This window comes from Pelodiscus sinensis, chromosome 1, assembly GCF_049634645.1.
Source record: "Pelodiscus sinensis isolate JC-2024 chromosome 1, ASM4963464v1, whole genome shotgun sequence".
NCBI lineage: Eukaryota > Metazoa > Chordata > Testudines > Trionychidae > Pelodiscus > Pelodiscus sinensis.
Window position 1 is genome coordinate 226769113 of NC_134711.1, and position 21109 is coordinate 226790221.

Below are 21109 nucleotides of genomic sequence, written 5' to 3' on the forward strand. Positions count from 1 at the left end.
ATACTTTGATCATTTCAAAATGTCAGCAGAAATTCTGACTGACCTGCTTGATTTTCTTCAAAGAGCCTCCACCTTGTACTGTACACTTGCCTTTTTAAGACTTCTAAGAAGCTTCTCATGGATTGTGGGGGGGGGGGATACATTTCTTTTCAGTGGTTATTTCATTGTTATTTTCATATTTGAAAAAGGGCGGCAAATTTCATCTCCCCATGCTGTGCTCTCATGCAAAGCTTTTCAGATATACAAATAATCAGCTCCTATGCTTCTGGTGAAGTCTTTCCCCCTTGCTTCCTCTTTTTTTTATCAGAATGAAAAGTGTACTTTTTTTCTGTGTGACTCTCCTACAAAGCCCCTCAGGCAAACAAATAATCAGTTCCCTGAAACTTTTAGCCTATAGCTTTCTATCTTACCAGTCATCAGGAGTTTGACAGACATTTGACAAAATAAAAACTTACCACTGGTGAGAAAAGCATTGAGCTGTAGTTTGGGACTTTAACCATTTTTATTTCTATTCCACCCCTTTTGTAACTTTTACAGGTCACAGAACACTAAAGAGCACTTATAGAAGCAGAAGAACAAGATAATCCCTGCTTAATGGAATGGTTAAAAAGGTCAGAATCTAACTTTCTGATTGATAAAATAGTAAAACAGGTGAATCTAGAATGTTTGATTACTGTAATCTATTTACCCAAAATTGGTACATCCTGACATCAGCTTAACTGTAGATGTAACTCGACTATATTCCAGCTGTAGCAAAGGTTTTAAAAACATTGAGGAGGCTAGATTTTGTTTTGTTTTTAATTATTCATGTGTCTGTAAATCCAGATATCCTTAGATACCAGGAGTCCAATATCAGATGGAGCCATACATTCATCTAAAATATCTTACTCTGCAATGATTATCAGCTCCACTTTGTAGGGTCTATGGGACTAGGAGTGACAACATTGAATACCATTGTGAAAGTAGAATTGACCTTCTTCCACTGAGGTAAAGTTTCTATTCCTAGCCTTGCCGAGCCATGACATAGACTTTAAAATCATTACAGTTTTATGTGATAAAACTGTTACTAATATGGGTGCTGACCCTTGCACATCATTGGCTGTGTCTACATTGGCATGATTTTGCGCAAAATTGCCTGCTTTTGTGCAAAAACATGCTGCCTGTCTACACTGGCGGGGAGTTTTGCACAAGAACACTGACGTTCTAATGTGTGAAATTAGTGCTTCTTGAACAAAAACTATGATGCTCCTGCTCAGGAATAAGCCCTCTTGCGCAACTGTTCTTGCGCAAGAAGCCAGTGTAGACAGGCAACATGAATTTCTTGTGCAAGAAAGCCCGATGGCTAAAATGGCCATTGGAGCTTTCTTGCGCCAGATAGCATCTACACTGGCATGGATGCTTTTGCGCAAAAGCACATGCCAGTGTAGACACTCTCCTGCGCAAATACTTTAACGCAAAAACTCTTGTGTTAAAAATATTTGCGCAAAATCTTGCCAATGTAGACGTAGCCTTAGAGTTTGGTGAATAGTGATTTGTTTGTGGGTGCAAGGACAGGTAATTACAAATTGAGAGATAGAGAGAGGAAAAAACCTCAAACAAAATGTTGGCTGAAGAACTTCAGGAATTTGGAATAAGGCCCAGAGAAGTCAGATTAATATATTCCCATACACACAGGCTACGTCTAGACTGGCCCCTAAAAATGGAAAAGCGATGCAAAGCAGGTAAGTCAGCATAGGGAAATCCGCGGGGGATTTAAATATCCCCCGCAGATTTAAATAAACATGTCCGCCGCTTTTTTTCCGGCTTGGGGAAAAGCCGGAAAAAAGCATCTAGACTGGCCCGATCCTCCGGAATAAAGCCCTTTTCCGGAGGATCTCTTATTCCTACCTTCAGGAAAAGGGCTTTATTCCGGAGGATCGGGCCAGTCTAGACGCTTTTTTCCGGCTTTTCCCCAAGCCGTAAAAAAAGCGGCGGACATGTTTATTTAAATCCGCGGGGTTATTGAAATCCCCCACGGATTTCCCTATGCTGACTTACCTGCTTTGCATCGTTTTTCCGTTTTTAGGGGCCAGTCTAGAAATAGCCACATTTAGTGAGACAACAGACCTTTAGTCACTCTTAACTTAAAATATACACTTGAGAAATATTCATAATAGGACACTGGACAGATGAAGACGTAGTATCAGTGAGCATGAATTTGCAAAGAACAAGTACTGTTAAACCACCCTACTAGATTTCTTTCACAGAGTAATAAGCCTTATAGAGTGGGGAAGTGGCAGATACGCTATATCTTTTGATATTGTCTCCCATGACATTCTGATAAACAACTAGGGAAACACAAACTAGATGGAGCTAATCAAATGTGGATATGTGACTGGTTGGAAATCCATTCCCAGAAAGTAGTTATCAGTGGTTCACAGTAGGAATGTAAGTGACTAGTCAAGTAGTCAACCTCTTGCATCCCCCCTCCTTTGCATCAGAGGCTGCAGGGCACGGAGGGAGGGGAAGCAGGAGCCAGTGTTGGGGGAGCTGGCTTAAAATCCGGTTCCCCCCAGCACCATCTCTGTGGTTCCGCTAGCCCCTTCTATGCTGCTGCCTAAAGGCAGCCGTGTGGGGGTACGAGTTCAGGGGGAGGGAGAGACAGGGGAGGCTGCTGCAAAGAGATGGGACTCTCCCATGGACAGGGGCTGCTGCCAGAGCTGTCTATTTAAAGTAAGTCCTGGCCACATCAGCCCAGGCTGGCCGTGAACATAGGCTGCTCTGGTAGCAGCCCCTGTTCTAGGAGGTCCAGGACCGCTGCAGCTCTGCATTTTAAATGTAATAAGAATGTTCCTACAACATTTAAAATGTGGAGTTGCAGCAGGGGTAGCTCCTGGGCCTGGCAGAAGATGGGACAGAACATCTTCCCTTATCGACTAATCATGGAGTTGATACAAATGATCAACTGACAGTCATGGTGTTGATACATAATATCAAGTGGGGACCCACAGGAAATGATTCTGGGTCTGGCTCTGCTCAATATCTTCAACAATGATTTAGACAATGGCATAGGGAACACTTAGGCTGTGTCTACACTGGCACCCTTTTCCGTAAAAGGGATGCTAATGAGACACTTCAGAATTGCAAATTCCATGGGGGATTTAAATATCCCCCGTGGCATTTGCATGAACATGGCTGCCACTTTTTTCCGGCTCGGGGTTTTGCCGGAGAAAAGTGCCAGTCTAGACGGGATCTTGCAGAAAATAAGCTCTTTTCTGGAAGATCCCTTATTCCTACTTGAAAGTTGCCATGTGCGTGCTGTGCTTTTGCACAAGAGCTCCCATGGCAGTGTGGATGCTCTCTTGCGCAAGAAAGCTCTGATAGCCATTTTAGCCATAGGGCTCTCTTGCGCAAGAAAACCCTGCCAAGCATCCACACTGCACTCTTGAGCAAGAGCTCCTGCGCAAGAAGGCTTACACCTGATAAAAAAGAGCGTAACTCTTGCGCAAGGAGCCCTCTCTTACCATGCTGTACTATAAATTTTCTTGCACAAGAGCAAGTGGGCAGGGTGGATGTCTGCAGTTTCTTGCGCAAGAGCGGCCATACTTGTGCAAGAAGCCGCGAGTGTAGACATAGCCTGAGATAAAGCCCTGAGTTATTGGTGAGGATGCTGCCTACAGGAGGGGAAGCCTTTACAAGAGGGGAACACTAAGGGAACAGACTCAGACATTATAGAGGGAGCACTGAGCTGGACCCCTGTTAAATGTGTACCTGGTAAGTAGTTTGTTGATTGCACACAGGGGCTATGTCTATTCTGGTGGGATCTTGTGCAAGAACTCTTGTGCACGAGCATGTCCACACAAACGTGCTTTTGCGCAAGAGCATCCATGGCAGTGTGGATGCTCTCTTGTGCAAGAAAGCTCTGATGACCATTTCAGCCATAGGGCTTTCTTGCACAAGAAATCCCCGCCGCACATCTACACTGCCCGCTTGTGCAAGAGGGCTTACACTTGTTAGAAAAGAGTATAGCTCTTGCTCAAGAAGCCCTCTCTTAACACGCTTTACTGTAAATCTTCTTGAGCAAAAGTGGGCGGGCTGTGTGGACACTCTGCAGAAGAATAGCCATTCTTGCGCAAGAACCCATCAGTTTAGACATAGCCAGAGGCTGTGTCTAGACTGGCCTTTTTTTCCGGAAAATCAGCCGCTTTTCCGGAAAAAAATTGCCAGCTGTCTACACTGGCTGCTTGAATTTCTGCAAAAGCACTGACAATCCCATGTAAGATTGTCAGTGTTTTTGTGGAAATACTATTCTGCTCCCGTTCAGGCAAAAGTCTTTTTCCGAAAAACTTTTGAGCAAAAGGGCCAGTGTAGACAGCAGAGATTTGTTTTCTGCAAAAAAGTCCCAATCGCGAAAATGGCGATCGGAGCTTTTTTGCGGAAAAGCGCGTCTAGATTGGCCACGGACGCTTTTCCACAAAAAGTGCTTTTGTGGAAAAGCGTCCTGCCAATCTAGATGCGCTTTTCCGAAAATGCTTTTAATGGAAAACTTTTCCATTAAAAGCATTTGCAGAAAATCATGCCAGTCTAGACGTAGCCAGAGTGCGTATGACTCAGCCAGAGGCTTTAGACTGAAAGAGGGCTAGATGTTCTTGTGCAAGAACATGCCAGTATAGACATAGCCACCGTGTCTACACATAATCCATCAGTCTCTAATGCGCTCTCTGCGTAGAGCTATCCACAGTGGTTCTTTGCTCTCTCAGCCAGGCAGTCTCCTCCTCTATCCAAAAAATAGGACTATGTAGCACTTTAAAGACTAAGAAGATGGTTTATTAGGTGATGAGCTTTCGTGGGCCAGACCCACTTCCTCAGATCAAAGAGTGGAAGAAAAGATCTGAGGAAGTGGGTCTGGCCCACGAAAGCTCATCACCTAATAAACCATCTTCTTAGTCTTTAAAGTGCTACATAGTCCTGTTTTTTGTTTCAGCTACACCAGACTAATACGCTACATTTCTATCACTCCTCTATCCAGTTTGAGGTCTCCAGAGGAACTGAACTGACTCTAGTCCTGCAACTCCTTTTATAGGACCTTCCTGGACCCTGATTGGCTGCTTCTCCTGTAGCTACTCTGGCCTGCTTGGAGGACTTCTCTGTAGGCTGTCTGAGACAGGTGTGTGGCAGGACCATAAGGTCTCTAGCAAGGGGATTCTGGGACTGGTACACCCTGTCACAATTGCCTAGAAAGGAGTATTATGGAGAAGAATCTGGGGGTACTAGTAAATCACAAACTCTGTGAGTCAGTGTAACACTGTTACAGAAAGAAAAAGAGCAGACATTCTGGTTTGTATTAGCAGAAGTGTTGTAAGGAAGGCACAAAAAGTAATTCTCCCACTCTCTTCAAATATTATGTCCAGTTCTGGGCATCACATTTCAAGAAAGATGTGGACAAATTGTAGCAAGTCCAGAGAAGAGTCACAAAAATGAGTAAAGGTCTAGGAATCAAGACCTATGAGGGAAGATTGAAAGAACTGGGTTTGTTTAGTCTGGAGAAGATAACGGGGGGGGGGGGGGGGGGAGGAGGAGGGACACATGTTAACAGTTTTCAAGTACATAAAAGGTTGTTACAAGGAAGTGGGAGAGAAAATATTCTCCTTAACCTATGACAGTAGGGCAAGAAGCAATGGGCTTAAGTCGCAGCAAGGGAGGCTTATGTTGGGCATTAGGAAAAACTTTCTGCCAGAGTGGTCAAACACTGGAAAAAATTGCATAGGGAGGATGTGGCATCTCCATAATTGGAGATTTTTAAGAGCAGGTTAGTCAAACAACTGTCAGGGATGGTGTAAATCAGGCTTGGGTAAAATACGGCCCATGGGCTAGATCTGGCCCACCAAGCTACCAGATCTTGCCTGTGGATGCAGTGGGAGCCCCAGGCAGGCTCCCCACTTGCCTTGCCCCACCTGCATGCCATTCAGAAATGCAGCTGCTGGGCGGTTTCGCTTTAAAATCTGTGAGCCCGGAAGGGAGAGGGGGGAAGGCTTTAGGAGCTACTGCTGCCCATACCACAATCCCATTGGCTGTTTTTTGGCCAGAAACTGGCCAATGGGAGCTGCCTGTTTCAATATCAGGCAGCCAAGAAGCACTATGTCTTCTCTCTTCACAGAGCACATGACTGCAGCTTCTACAGGTACAGGGCAGGCAGGGAGGCTGCTTCAGGAAGGTGCTGGCTGATAAGTCTCCTGGCCAGAGCCTGCTTGTGGCACCCCAAACCTTCCCTGTGGCTCACAAGCTTGTAAGTTGTATAATCATTTATATAGTCACCTAGTAGGATAAAGCAATTCAAATTAGTCAGCAATGTAAATAGTAAGGTTCAATTTAAAGATAAAGTATTCTGTATATAATTTTTGTTTTTAAAACCCCTGACTGTCTTGGTCCCTAAAAATGACCCAGATCCAAAGAGAGGAACATATTCCAACTCTTTATTTTGGAACACAAGAAAGTGACAGGTCTGTAGTCACTGTGATTTGCCACTGACGAACAGGTACATCTTGCTTCAGCAGCAGCAGTCCCTTTCTAATTAGCTTTGCACCAGAGACTTGGTAGAAATCTTGCTGCTTCACTGAAAATAGGATACTAACACATAAACAAAACCAAGCCAACTGTGATAGATGGCGTTTATTTTGGGATTACTCTTTGTTATTTAAGAAAAGACAGATATCCAGAGATTTGCTGGTGACAACTCAACATGCTTTCCAGTTATGGATTCTGGGTAGTGTAATTAAGTGTCCTGTAAAATTAAATGATAACTATAACAACTAACCAAAAGAAGAGATGGAATAAAGACTTGGGGCTTATTATTATGGTGCAAATGTATTATGATAAGTAACACAATTAAACCAAGGTTTCATCTACACAGCACACTTATTTTGAAATAAGCTATTTTGGATTTTTTTTCTGAAATAACTTATTATGAAATAGCACATCTACACTACAGGGAAGCCTCAAAATTAGTCTGAAGCAGGCTTCTCTAATGCGGATGTGATACCTCGAATTAGAGTCTCAGGAGACGCTGGGGAGTAATTACTTTTAATAGCCCCCGGGGGTAGGGGAACTATTTCAAAATAGCATCAGTGGAGCATCCACCTTACTGCTATTCCAAAATAGCTATTTTGGAATAAGCGTTATTCCTTGTGGAATGAGATTTCAAAATAAGCCATCCGTTATTTTGAAATTATTTCAAAATAACAGAATTGCTGTGTAGATGCTTGCATTGTTATTTCAGAATAAAGTCAGTTATTTTGAAATAACTGTGCTGTGGAGATGCACCCTAGCAGAATATTGAACCCTATTTGTTTGCCCTTGCCTGAGTTTGTGTTAACCATTGGTAGCTAACAAACATTTTAAATGGGACTATCTTTGTCCGCACCAAGATGAAAATCATGTTTCTCAAATGTTGGTTCATTTTATTTTGAAAATAACAGTATTTCATTCACTCCACATAATTTTTTCTCTGTCTTTATTTATTTATGTTTGCAAGAAAATAAAAATCAGCTTTAGTTTGAAATGGACTATGGAATTGAAAAATCAATTATTAGCTCCTCCTTTTACAAAAGATAGCCACAAACTGAAACACACAGCCTGATTCTGCAGTTGATGCATATGCACAGGGCACCACATGGATTCTGTAGCTAAGGAAATTGTCATAAACCCATCGTTTTATTATTTATGAATGTGCTCCTGAATCCATACTTTCATTATTCAAAAAATTAAGTATCTGATCTTTATGCTCATGAACAAATATCTCCCAATGTGTGAACGCAATCTAATTGCCTGGCAAAGTTCTGTGCATCTGAGCCTGAAACAAACTCAGTGTTGTGAACTGCCCAATTCAATGCACTGGATGTTAACTTGGAAACTGAATGAGGAAAATTGGTTATCTATTTCACTGATGATCATTTAAGCAAGAAACCCCTGCTAATGAGCTTATCACACAATCCCAAACTCACTCACTTTTTTCCGCAGTCCAAAAGACCTAAGTGGTCCAGGTCAGTGCGGAGAAAGCATTAAAATATATTAAAAAGTGACAATGAAAGTTTTAAGAAGAGATGATTTGCTATGACTGATATTCATTCTCTCCCCTATCTTATCTGTATGTTCCAGTAGATGTCTGGTGTACAGCAATGGTACTAGGTAGACTTGCTGAATAGATGACTGTTTTTACAGAAGATCAGTTGTATGCTATAATTACTATTATTACTATAATAATCATTCAAGGAATTCAAAACTCTTAGAAGATTAGTTAATACAAGCATTACTTTTTAAAGAAACCGGCTTTTTTCTGGTTATCATTATTTTGTCACTTCAAAGCTCTGCTGAAGTTTCAAGCTTCATTTTCCTGTGGAAGACATCATTACATTTGCACTAACTTTACCTTTTAGTAAGTGCCTTTGTGCACTTTTATCTAAGGATGAAAACGAACTGCAATATACAGTGCAGAGAGCACTACTTTTATCACCACACAGACAAAGTCAAAGAGAAATAAGTATTGTAAGGCAAATATAAATGTACCACAGGTGAAGATGGGGCAAAGACAGGGCTTGACTGTTCGCTACAGCACAGACAAGGATAGGCTGTGAGAAAAGAAGGCATAGCCATATAATATAAAAGCTGCAAGTATATGGGCTGAATCAGGCTTTTTTCTGTACAAAGCAAAGGTAATAAAGTCTGAGAATCCTTGGTTAATTTCCTGGAAGAAGATGTGTCAACTTTTGATGGACACCTCCAGATTTTGGGGACTGAAAGGGACACTATGAACACCTCGCCTGACTTCCTAGGAGCGGGCATGGCTACACTGCAGCAGGGAAGTGTGAGTCTGAGGAAGTGGGTCTAGCCCATGAAAGCTCATCACCTATTAAACTATTTTGTTAGTCTTTAAAGCGCTAAATAGTTTTCCCTTTTGTTTTGTCCCAGCTCAGAAGAGAGTCTTGTGCTAGCACTCTAAATATAGCATCGTGGACATTGGAGCCTGGGTACCTCCTAAATCCAAACCCACTTGACCCATGGGTCCAAGCATGGGTAGTTAACCTGAATCCCCACCCACCCTGCTACTTTTAGTGAGCTGGCTTGAGCAGAGCTAGTGGGTCTGTTTGCTTGAGTTGGGAATCACATCTTCCCGCTGCAGTGCGCATATAGCCCAGTATAACACAAGCCATAAAGCTCCCCTGAATTACTTGACTTAGTGCCGGTTTCTTAACAGAACATCCATTCTTGATTTAAAAATTGCCGGTGGGGGAAAATACAGCATGACCCTTGGCAAATTAATACACCATTTTAATACAATAATATCTTATTTGTAGTTTGAATTTGGTCAAATTTCAACTTCCATCTATTGGCTTGTGGGATACTGTCGGCTGTTAGATTGTAAATTGGATTCCCAGATGGATAATTATAGACTGCAATCAAGTCACCTCTATCATTTCTCTTTGTTAAACTAAACGTATTGCATTTTCTGGAGCTGCTCACAGGCATACGTGAATCATTCTAGCTTGTCTCTGTACTTTTTCCAATTTATCAACATTCTTCATGAACTGGGGACAGCAGAACTGGAAACAGTTTTCCAGCAGTGGCCTCATCAGTACCAAATTTAGAAGTAATTTAAATTTCCTACTCCTCATCGATATTCTCTTGTTTATGTATCCAAGGGTCACATAAGCCTTTTTTTTTTTTTTGGCAACCGTATCACATTGGGAACTCATGTTCAGCTGATTAAACACCATGCTCCCCATGTACTTTTCAAAGTCACTGTTTCCCATGATAGAATCCCCCTGTCTTGTCGATATAGTCTGCACTACTTATTCCTAGTTGTATACATGACATTTGGCCATATTAAAATACTTTAAAAGGGCTACTGTGACCCTGATTGCTCTGCATGCCTTTCTATCCTCAACATTATTTCTGATGCCTTCAGTTTGTATGATCCACAAACTTTAACGGTGATATTTTTGTTTTCTTCCACAGCATTGATAGAAATGTTCAATAGCACAATTCCAAGAACTAATCCTTCTGCATACCCCACTCCCCAAATGTCCCTTTTTCATGATGTTTTCCAATTTTTAATTACACTGATACCTGTGAGTTAGCGAGTTTTAATCCACTTAATGTGTACCATGTTGAGTTTTTCTTGTTCTCATTTTAAAATGTGGCACCAATTCAAATTCCTTAGAGAAGACAAAGTATATTATGTCAACACTATTATATTTATTAACAAAACCTACCAAAAATATATCAAGTTAGTTTTGCAAGATCTATTCTTCATAAAGATCTCTTGATTGTCATTAATTTATATTACCGTCATTTAATTTTTTAATCAAGTTCTGTATCAGCAGTTAACCTTTTTGGTATATTTGTTTACATCTAGTATTCCAGAATTGCAGCATTGCCAGAGTTACTGAAAACTCCAAAAGTTCCAAAGAATTCCTTATCCAGTTCTTTTAAAACTCCTGCATAAAAAGTACCAAAACTTGCTGACTTTAAAATTGATTAATTTTAAATTGATGCGATGCTCTTTAACATTCTCCTTAGTTACTGTTAGAACATAAAAGTGTTTCATCATCAATCACCATCATCTGATATGATACATTATTTGGCCTATTGCCAGATACAGAACAAAAAAGTTTATTGCACACTTCTGTCTTTTATGCATTATAATGGATAATTCTACTATTGTCATCAAGTAATACACCAATATCATTAAGATTCTTTTTTTCCTAATTTACTTAAATTCCTTATTGTAAGAATATAAGAATGGACATACTGGGTCAGACCATAGGTCCATTTAGCCCAGTATCTTGTGTACTGACAGTCGCCAATACCAGATGCCTCAGAGGGAGGGAACATAACAGGTAATCATCACATGATCCCTCACCTGTAATCCATTTCCAGACAAACAAAAGCTAGGGACACTATTACTACCCTTCCTGGCTAATAGTCATTAATGGACCTAACCTCCATGAATCTATCTAGTTCTTTTCTGAACCCCGTTAAAGTCCTAGTCTTCTCCACATCCTCTGGCACAGAGATCCATAGCTGATTGTGCTCTGAATGAAGAAACACTTCCTTTTATTCGCTTAAAACCCGCTGCCTATTAATTTCATTTGGTGACCCTTAGTTCTTATATTGTGGGAATAAGTAAATAACTTTTCCTTATTCACTTTTTCCATACCAGTTATGATTTTAAAACCTCTATCATATCCCCCTTAGTCTCCACTATTCTAAGCTGAAAAGTCCAAGTCTTTTTAATCTCTCTTCATATGGCACACCTTCCAAACCCCTAATTATTTTTGTTGCCCTTTTTGAACCTTTTCCAATGCCAATATATCTTTTTTTGAGATGAGGCAAACACATACCATGGGCATACCATGCTTTTATATAGCGAGGTAATACAGTTTTCTCTGTCTTATGCTTTATCCCAGGGGTGGCCAACCCACGGCTCTCAAGCTGCATGCGGCTCTTTGCTCAAAGAAATGCGGCTCTTGCTAGTTCTGAGCCAGGTGCCTGGACTGCTCATGGTCGGCCACTCTGCACACGTGCCCCAGCTCCTGGAGGGAGAAGTGCATGGCGGAGGCTCCAGTGAGACTCAGGCTTTAGGTTAGAACGGGGATGGGGGTGGCTGGAGGTGCCTGGCTCTGGGGGAGGGGAGGTGCATTGGGTTACAGCAGGGAGGCTAAGAGTGCCTGGCTCTGGAGGAGGGGAGTGGGATTGGATTACAGCTGGGGGGAGGACTGGGGGTACCAGACTCTGAGGGAGGGGAGCAGGATTGGGTTAGAGTGGTGGGCTGAGGGTGCCTGGCTATGGGGCAGCAGTAGGGCATTGGGTTAGAGAGGATAGAGTGGATAGAGTTGCCAGGTGTCCAGTTTAGAACCAGACAGTCCAGTATTTGAGCTTTCTGTTGAGGAAACAAATTGAGAAAATATAAATATCCAGTATTTTCTAAATAAGATGTAAAGTAGATTGTGATGCAATGTCAAGTGTGTCTGGTATTTTTGTTGAAATCATCTGGCAACCCTAAGAGTTGGGGGCTGAAGCACCTTAAACTCAAAGTCTTCATGGATGCAGAATAAGGCAGCCAACACAGATGTCATATTTAAATTCCAAGGCAAAAAAAGCATCAGCATGCATCTGGTTTACTCTGTGTTTCCTTAAAGAAAATTCAAAGGCTATTGTTTGCCAGGCTGAAGCAATTATTCTGAGATATGAGTCTCCTTTGTTGTTTTTGAACCTCTTATATTTGCAGTCTGGGACAGACCTGAATTTTTAGAACTATAAAAAAGCCATAATATTCATAAGTTAAAAAAAAATGAGGAAAGCATACCAGAGATCAACAAGCTGGAGTGAAACAGACAATTCAAATTGTGCTAATTTACTTCTCAGTTCAGTTTAATTTAAAAAAACTCACAGGACATAATAGGGCAGTAGTGTTATATTTTAAATAGATGGTGGAGATGCTTTTTTTTTTTGAGTGAGAATATTACTATATTTTTAAAGATTTTTTTTTAAGTTGATGTTTGTTCCTTGTCAAGTTCTCTGAAAATCTGTGGACTGTCCATGGATTTTTTAAGTGACTAGAGACTTTTTTATTGGCTTGTGTCCGAAATGTCCCATAATTTTATTTTTAACACTACATTTTGTGTACTATATCTACAGTATCTATCTATATAGATATAACAATAAATATATAATATGTGGCTCTTTGCACTCTATTCATAGCTATTTTGGCTCTTTGTCTCTAACTGGTTGGCCACCCCACTCTAGATAATTTTAAATAAGTTGAATAGGATGGATCCCAGGACCGACCCTTGGGGAACCCCACTAGTTACCTCTCTGCACTCTGAAAACTTACTATTTATTCCTGCCCTTTGTTTCCTGTCTTTTAACCAGTTATTAATCCACGAAAGGACCTTCCTTCTTATCCCATAACAACTTATTTTACTTAAGAGCCTTTGGTGAGGGAGCTTGTCAAAGACTTTCTGGAAATCTAAGTATACTCTATCCACTGGATCCCCCTTTTACACATGTCCATTGACCCACTCAACGAATTCTAGTGGATTAGGAAGGCATGATTTCCCTTTACAGAAATCATGTTGACTTTCCCCCAACAAATTATGTTCATCTATGTGTCTGACAATTTTATTCTTTACTGTAGTTTCAACTAATTTGTCAAGTACTGACACTAGACTTACTGGTCTGTAATTTCCAGAATCACCTCAAGAGCCCTTTCTAAATATTGGCATCATGTTAGCTATCTTCCAGAAGCTGATTTAAAGGATAGGTTACAAACCACAGTTAATAGTTCCACAATTTCACATTTGAGTTCTTTTAGAACTCTTGGGTGAATGCCACCTGTTCCTGGTGACTTGTTACTTTTAAGTTGATCAATTTGTTCGAAAACTTCCTCTAATGACATCTCAATCTGGGAAAATTCCTCAGATTCATCACCTAAAAAGAATGGCTGGGGTTTGGCAATCTCCCCAGTATCCTTAGCCATGAAGACTGAAGCAAATAATTTATTTAGATTCTCCGCAATGACTTAATCCTCTTTGAGTATTCCTTTAGCATCCCAATCATCCAAGGCCTCACTGGTTGTTTAGCAAGCTTCTGCTTCTGATGTACTTAAAAATCATAAACATATTTTTTAAAACATTTTGCTATTACTTTTTGGGTTTGGGGCTAGCTGTTTTTCAAAATCCTTTTTTACTTTTCTTATATTTTACAGTTAATTTGACAAAGTTTATGCTCATTTCTATTTTCCTCACTAGGATTTGATTTTGACTTTTTAAAAGTTGTCTTTTTATCTCTCACTGCTTCTTTTATTTGGTTGTTAAGGAAGGTGGTACTTTTTTGGTTCCCTTACTGTGATTTTTAATTTGGGGTATACATTTAAGTTGGGCCTCTATTATGGCATCTTTGAAAAGTTTCCATGTAGCTTGCAGAGGTTTACTTTTGTCACTTTACCTTTCAATTTCTATTTAACTAACCTCCTCATTTTTGTGTAGTTCCCCTTTCTAAAATTTAATGCTACAGTGTTGGGCTGCTGAGGTGTTTTTCCCACCACAGGGATGTTAAATTTCATTACATTATGGTCACTATATCCAAGTCGTCCAGTTATATTTAACCTTTGGACCAGATCCTGTGCTCCACTTAGGATTAAATCAAGAATTGCCTCTCCCCTTGTGGGTTCCAGACCAGCTGCTCCAAGAAGCAGTCATTTAAGGTATCAAGAAATTTTATCTCTACATCCTGTCTTGAGGAGATGTGTACCCAGTCAATATAGGAATAGCTGAAATCCCCTTTATTTTGATATCCTCTCTAATCTCCCTGGCTACGTCTACACTGGCCCCTTTTCCGGAAGGGGCATGTTAATTTCACCTATCGTAGTAGGGAAATCCGCGGGGGATTTAAATATCCCCCGCGGCATTTAAATAAAAATGTCCGCCGCTTTTTTCCGGCTTTTAAAAAAGCCGGAAAAGAGCGTCTACACTGGCCCCGATCCTCCGGAAAAAGCGCCCTTTTCCGGAGGCTCTTATTCCTACTTCGAAGTACGATTCCAGAGATTCTATAGAACATTTTGGTTCATGTAAGATTTTTATTTCTATTCTACTTTTTCTTTCACGTATAGTGCCACTCCCCCACCAGTCGTTCCAATATATTTTGTACCCTAGTATGACTGTGTCCCATTGATTGTGCTCATTCCATCAAGTTTCTGTGATGCTTATTATATCAATATCCTCCTTTAAAACGAGGCACACTGGTTCACCCATCTTATTATTTAGTCTTCTAGCACAAACACTAGAATAAGCACTTTAAAAATTTGTCACTATTTATCTGTCTGCCATTTCCTGGTGTGTTAGACTCTTTTTCATTTGATTGTGTCTCATCTGATCTGACCCATACCTCCATCCTCTCCTCCTGACTAGAACATACAGAATCTCTATTAATAGACCCTCCCCTAAGAGCTGTCTCTGTGCGATCCATGTGCTCCTTCATACCCATCGGCTTTCCCCCAGCCCTTAGTTTAAAAACTGTTCTACAACCTTTTTAATGTTAAGTGCCAGCAGGCTGGTTCCATTTTGGTTTAGGTGGAGCCCATCCATCCTGTATAGGCTCCCCCATCTAAAAGTTTCCCCAGTTCCTAATAAATCTAAACCCCTCCTCTGTACATCATTTTCTCCTCCATGTATTGAGATTCTGAAGCTCTGTCTGCCTACCTGGCCCTGCACATGGAACTGGAAGCATTTCAGAAAATGCTACCCTAGAGGTCCTGAATTTCAATCTCTTTCCTAGCTGCCTAAATTTGGCTTCCACAATCTCTCTCCTACTCTTCCCTAAGTCAATGGTACATACATATATGAAGACCACTGGCTCCTCCCCAGCACTACACCTAAGTCTATCTAGATGTCTCGAGATATCCACACCTTTTGCACTAGGTGGACAAGTCACCATATGGTTCTCCTGGTCATCACAAACCCAGCTATATGTTTCTAATGAACAAATCCCCCATTACTATAATCTAATGTCCTTAACTCTGATGCTCATAAATTTCTCCTTATATCTATTTTCTTTCACTTGTCAACTTTCTGCAATTCCTAGCTTTGATTTCATTACTCTTAACGTCCCCTTTGTCTATTTTCTTTTTATATGTAGATCTAGAGCTTTATAGTTGCTTACGCTTCCTGTCTAAACCAGGTTGCTTTTTAAGCAGAACAGTCTTCTTTTCCAATTGTAGCTTTTGGGGTATCTAGTCAGATGTTTCTAAACAACTTCCAATGATCATTCACACTTGGCTGTTTAATTTTGCCCTCAGAAGATTTGGCCCATAATTGTTTTCAGTTTTTTTAAACTGGCACTTTTTGAATTACTAAGGCTATGTATAGACAGCGGCGGTATTTTGGGATACCAGAAGTATCCCACGTCTTTAAACATGCCTGTTATTTTGAAATAGTTAGCGAAATAACGGGTGCACTGTTCTGGCATCCCTGTAACCTCGTTCCATGAGGGTTAAGGGACTTGTGGGAATAGTGCTTTATTTCAAAATTAGATCAAAATAGGATATGTGAATTGCATAGCTCAAATTGCATATCTTATTTCCACCTCTGGGTGCAGTGTAGATGTACCTCAAGTGTGTCTGTGTGTGTGGGGGGGGGGGTGTTTATTATGGGTTTGTATTTTATTCTGATTGCACATAATAGATGTGATCAAGTCATAACTTGTACCTAAGATACTCCAAATGTTTGTTCAATGATCATTTCTTTTTTATCTGTCAAATGAGAGCTAATATAGAATTATCCCATACTGACTGAAACACTTATGGATTTAGGAAAATGTCATTTATAATATTTAGAAACTCTGAAGATGTTTTAAGTATGGGCGTCTTGAGCACCACAGTTATAATAAGTAACTGTTTTTATTTGCCTTGTAGTTATTTGAGCTAGAATGATCTCAGAATTATATATGTTTACTCAAAACAAATTGAAATAATTCAAGAGAGACAAACAGACATGGGACTTTTGGGATATAGCCTTCTTAGCTTATTTTTAAGCAAATGTACATTTGTTTAGAATGTTTCAACTTCTATGAACAGACAATTATGTTTTAACTGCAAAGAATTAATATTTCAGTCAACTAGCTGTAACGGGCTATACTTGCAAAGTGATTTCAGTTGGTTCAAATAGTGAGAGAGTTTATATCTGAAGGAAGAACATATGCAGATGAAATGATGAGCCTTATTAACACAGGGGCTGATATGGTCTTCAAAAAAGACAATACAGATGGTACCTTCCTAAACTGGAAACCTCTGGTCTGGCAACAGGACCACAGAGCCCAGGAGCAGGGAAGTCTGATGGGGGAGGGGCAAGGGAAGGAGGGCAGTAACTTGGCTGGGAGCCCAGTGGCAGGGCAGGTGGGTGGTAGAGCTGGGAGCTCTAGCCCTGGGGAGCCCCAGCTGGGTCTATGACAGGGAGCTGGGGCTGGAGCCTGGCTGCAGAATGGCTGAGCTGGAGCCCTAGTCTGGGGGAAGTGGGATTGGCACAGGTCCATGAGGGGAGACAGACTGGGTGGCCAGCAGGAAAGGAACCTTCTCTGGTCCAGCAAATTCCCTTGTTCAGGACCAGTCAGGTCCCAAGGGTATCGGACCAGGAAAGTCAAACCTGTACTTGATGAAAAGGATATTGATTGATATATAAATAGTTCAAATGAAGCAACAATTAATTTTACTCAGTATATTTCCCTTATCTATTTCAGTAACACTGCCTGTACATTACAATGCAATCAAAAATAAATTTTGCATATTATAGCGAAGAAGGGTACAATAGAAAGAGCTAATATGACAGATATAGATATTGATACAGGGCAGGTTAGAGGTCTTGATTAGAAGAGAAGAGAGGCAGCTCTTTAAAAAATAACAGCTATGGCCCTGGTTAATCAGGAGCAGCTGAGACAGGGCTGATATAAATCAATTAAGGGCCAGCTGAGCAGACTTCAGGCTGCCATTGGACCTCTTTAAAAGCCTTCCCTGTGGGAAGGAAGTGTGGAAGAGGAGTTGGGAGAGTGGAGAGGTATTGTCAACTCATAAAGAAAGTCAGAGAAGCTGAGCAAGACAACTTCAGCATTGCCAAAGACAGCAGGGGAAGGTGAGGGGCTCTGACGGAGTATTTGGGCTCCCCTCACCAAGAAGCCTGAACTCCAGCTGATAGCTGGGGGAGGACTGGTTGCTCAGCCTCAGCTAACCAAAGGACATCTACCCCACACCCTTTTAGCTGGAGACCAGCAGCCCAATCCTGCTAAGGGTCTGCAATACCTAGATTGCAGCTAGTGAACTGACCAGGGGCCTGGGACTGCCACTGCCACAATATGGTAAAAGAAGATGTCCAGAAAGCTATTTTAATTCACTGAAACCATATGGAAACACAGATTAGAATGACCTACATTAACAATTAATGTTTGAGGCATTTCAGGGGTCAAAGGAGAAAAGGAATCCTCCCTAGAAATGGGGGAAATAATAAATATCTTTAATCATTTTTTACATAAAAAGTAAAAATGATTCACTTCAGTGTAATTTGCCACCACTTTTACATGTTGACTGTGACCACTTGGGTGAGCAAAGCCTGTAATGGAAAGAGTAAGCATTGTAAATATTGGTGCAAAATTCAGACATGTATGTGTTGCCAACTTATAAACTCTTGGGGATTTGGAAATCATTGAGTTAGGATTCACAAATATTACCATCTGATTTAGCTGAACAATCACACAGCATGAATAATCACAAAGGCATGAATAATGAATTATAAATAGTCACAGTAAATAGTTTGAGAGTAATCTGGAGGCTGAAATATGTTTACATAAACTTCTTTATTGAACAATTTCAAATCACCAATAAGTCCAAAAAAATCCAGACAATTTAAAAACAGAATATAGGGCTAAATTCACTCAATGACTTGTTTATATGAATGCTGTGTACAGCTACTCTGTGTAGTGCAGCCAATAGATAGCAGTAACAACTGAGAGATTTGCAAATCCCCTTTCTTAAAGGATAGAAGAGGTAAAGTCAGTGGCTCTCTGCAGTTGTTTAACTTCAATCAAACCTCACAGGCTTTTAGGGTTCACCTGTCACTATCCATGATCAGACTCATCTCAACACACTTAAGGATTTAGAGAGAGCTTTCATAAGCTTTTTGACCAATCTATAAAATTAACATTCATTACATTAGTGTAATATTCAGAACCAGAGGACAAAGTTCAGATTTAGAAGGGAGAGCATTATTCAATGCATACATACTCTAATGGGCAAGCTAAAACAATTTTAACAAGGAAGTGAGCTGTTGTGTTATCCCTAGGGCAGCTGTAAACTACTACACAGTTGAAATTAATATTTTCTCCATGGCTGTGTCTAGACTGGCATGATTTTCCAGAAATGCTTTTAACGGAAAAGTTTTCCATTGAAAGCATTTTTGGAAAAGAGCATCTAGATTGGCATGGACGCTTTTCTGCAAAAGCACTTTTTGCGGAAAAGGGTCCGTGCCAATGCAGATGCGCTTTTCCGCAAAAAAGCCCCGATCGCCATTTTCGCGATCAGGGCTTTTTTGCGGAAAACAAATCTGAGCTGTATACACTGGCCCTTTTGCGCAAAAGGACTTTTGCCTGAATGGGAGCAACATAGTATTTCTGCAGGAAGCACTGATTTCTTATAGTAGGAAGTCAGTGCTTTTGCGGAAATTCAAGTGGCCAGTGTAGACAGCTGGCAAGTTTTTCTGGAAAAGCGGCTGATTTTCCAGAAAAACTGGCCAGTCTAGACACAGCTCATAGTTTTTAATTATCTGATACAATATTGTTACTGTAAAACCAAATACATTTCATTTTGAACAATTTGTTGTGCATCAAAGTGAAATTTTTGTTCTTTGCTTGTCTGTCTGTTTTTATTTATTTATTTATAGCTACTAGCAGTATGTTTCTATCCATAAATATCAGTAAAAAGGCTAAAAATCAGCAGGCTTTTAAACTTAGAGAAAAATTTACTTTTTCAAAAAGAGAGAGTGGGAATGGACAGTAATTTCATTTCCCTCTTTCTGCCGGATCCCTTTGCTCCAGGTCAAAGCTTTTTATGAAGTATAGTAGCGGAAATAGAGTTTGGTCACCAATTGACTCTTTTAAACCCTATGCCTTAGTCATTACTTTGACAGCAAAGTGGACTAGTTACTTTTGAAAAATAAGTAAAAAGGGATAATACCTCCTGAGAAGAGCTTGAAGTTCAAAATTAGAATTTACAAAACAAATGTAAGCCACCACAAATCTACCACACCAAAAAAAAAAAGTTGTGTAAGCAGAAAAGGAGAGGAGAGATCATAAAATCTAAGACTTACTCTATGATCTACATACATAGCTAGTTAGGTTTTATAAATACATTGAGGCTATGTCTGCACTGCAGGCTTTTTGAGCAAGAACACCTGTTCTTGAGCAAAAACTTGCACAGCTCCTACACTGTACGCACATTTTTGCGCAAGTAAATTTTACAGCACACCGTCAGAAAAGAAGGCTTCTTGTGGAAGCGTTATTCCTCTCCCCACAAGTAATAAGCTTTTTTGTACAAAAACTCTTGTGCAAGAAGGCAGCGTGGACAATCAACAGGGGTTTCTTGCTCAAGAAACCCCTATAGCTAAAATGGCCATCAGAGCTTTCTTGCGCAAGAGAACATTCACACTGCCACGGACGCTCTTGTGCAAAAGCACATGGCAGTGTGGACTCACTCTTGAGCAAGAACTTTTGCATAAGAATTATTGCTCAAAACAGTTCTTGAGCAAAAAGCCTGTAGTGTAGACGTAGCCTGAAGATACACGAAGAGGAATGAGTACTAAGATCTTGCAAAGATGAACATTTCTTTTCTATGTATTTATCTTGGGCAATTTTTAAATGACTTATGGTATTTAGATCTCTGTTTTCCAAAAAAAAAAAACACTATCTAGGAGTCTGGATTGAATTTGAGATGTAATTAAATCAATGGCCCACATTCTTAGGTCTACTTCGGTTTTATATTTCAGCCACTTTTATGCTGTCCAAATCTTGGAAATGGGTAGAGGGTCTTCCAACCTCTGCCAGTAGGTAACAAATTTCAAGGACCTAATACACAGTAGGAAATCATTACAGTTATGCTGATTATCAATAGGTATGACAAAAAGCTCTCCGAGTCAGCATATATGCACTATTAGAATCATACAACTCTTTAAAACTGAGGGTTTACAAGAGACTGGTTTGAACACAAAACTACAAGACAGGAATTCAGTACTCAGCCTGGCTCTGAAATTGATTGCTGTTGAGGACATGGATAATTCACTTAAAATTTTTGTCACAATTTTCTCACAAATAAAATAGGGTAAGTGTATGCTTACCTCACATATGATGTGCAAGATTCAATAATGCTTATCTATTATATATTTTAGAAGCTTTGTGTGTCTGTCCATCTATGAGTCTGTTTGTTCAGAATGGTAGGAGCTAGGACCACCAAATTAGATATGCAGCTTCCTCTGATCATAACCTAAAGCAAGGTCAGGGTTTGCTTGTGGTAGAACAATGGGCTCTGCCTGGAACTCAA

The 21109-nt window shown here is 40.3% G+C and overlaps 1 protein-coding gene across 2 annotated transcripts in view; it reads right to left on the bottom strand.

Moving 5' to 3' along the window:
* The window catches only part of GABRG3 (gamma-aminobutyric acid type A receptor subunit gamma3), a 549662-nt gene that overhangs the window by 288713 nt on the left and 239840 nt on the right, over positions 1-21109 (bottom strand). The window contains exon 1 of one of the 2 annotated variants that reach the window (XM_075916398.1): positions 456-564. The exons of the other annotated variant lie outside the window; for it this stretch is intronic. Coding sequence (XP_075772513.1) covers positions 456-500 — 45 coding nt within the window. The 5' untranslated portion in view covers positions 501-564. Of the gene's footprint in view, positions 1-455; positions 565-21109 lie in introns of those variants that run through there. 2 annotated transcript variants of the gene reach the window in all.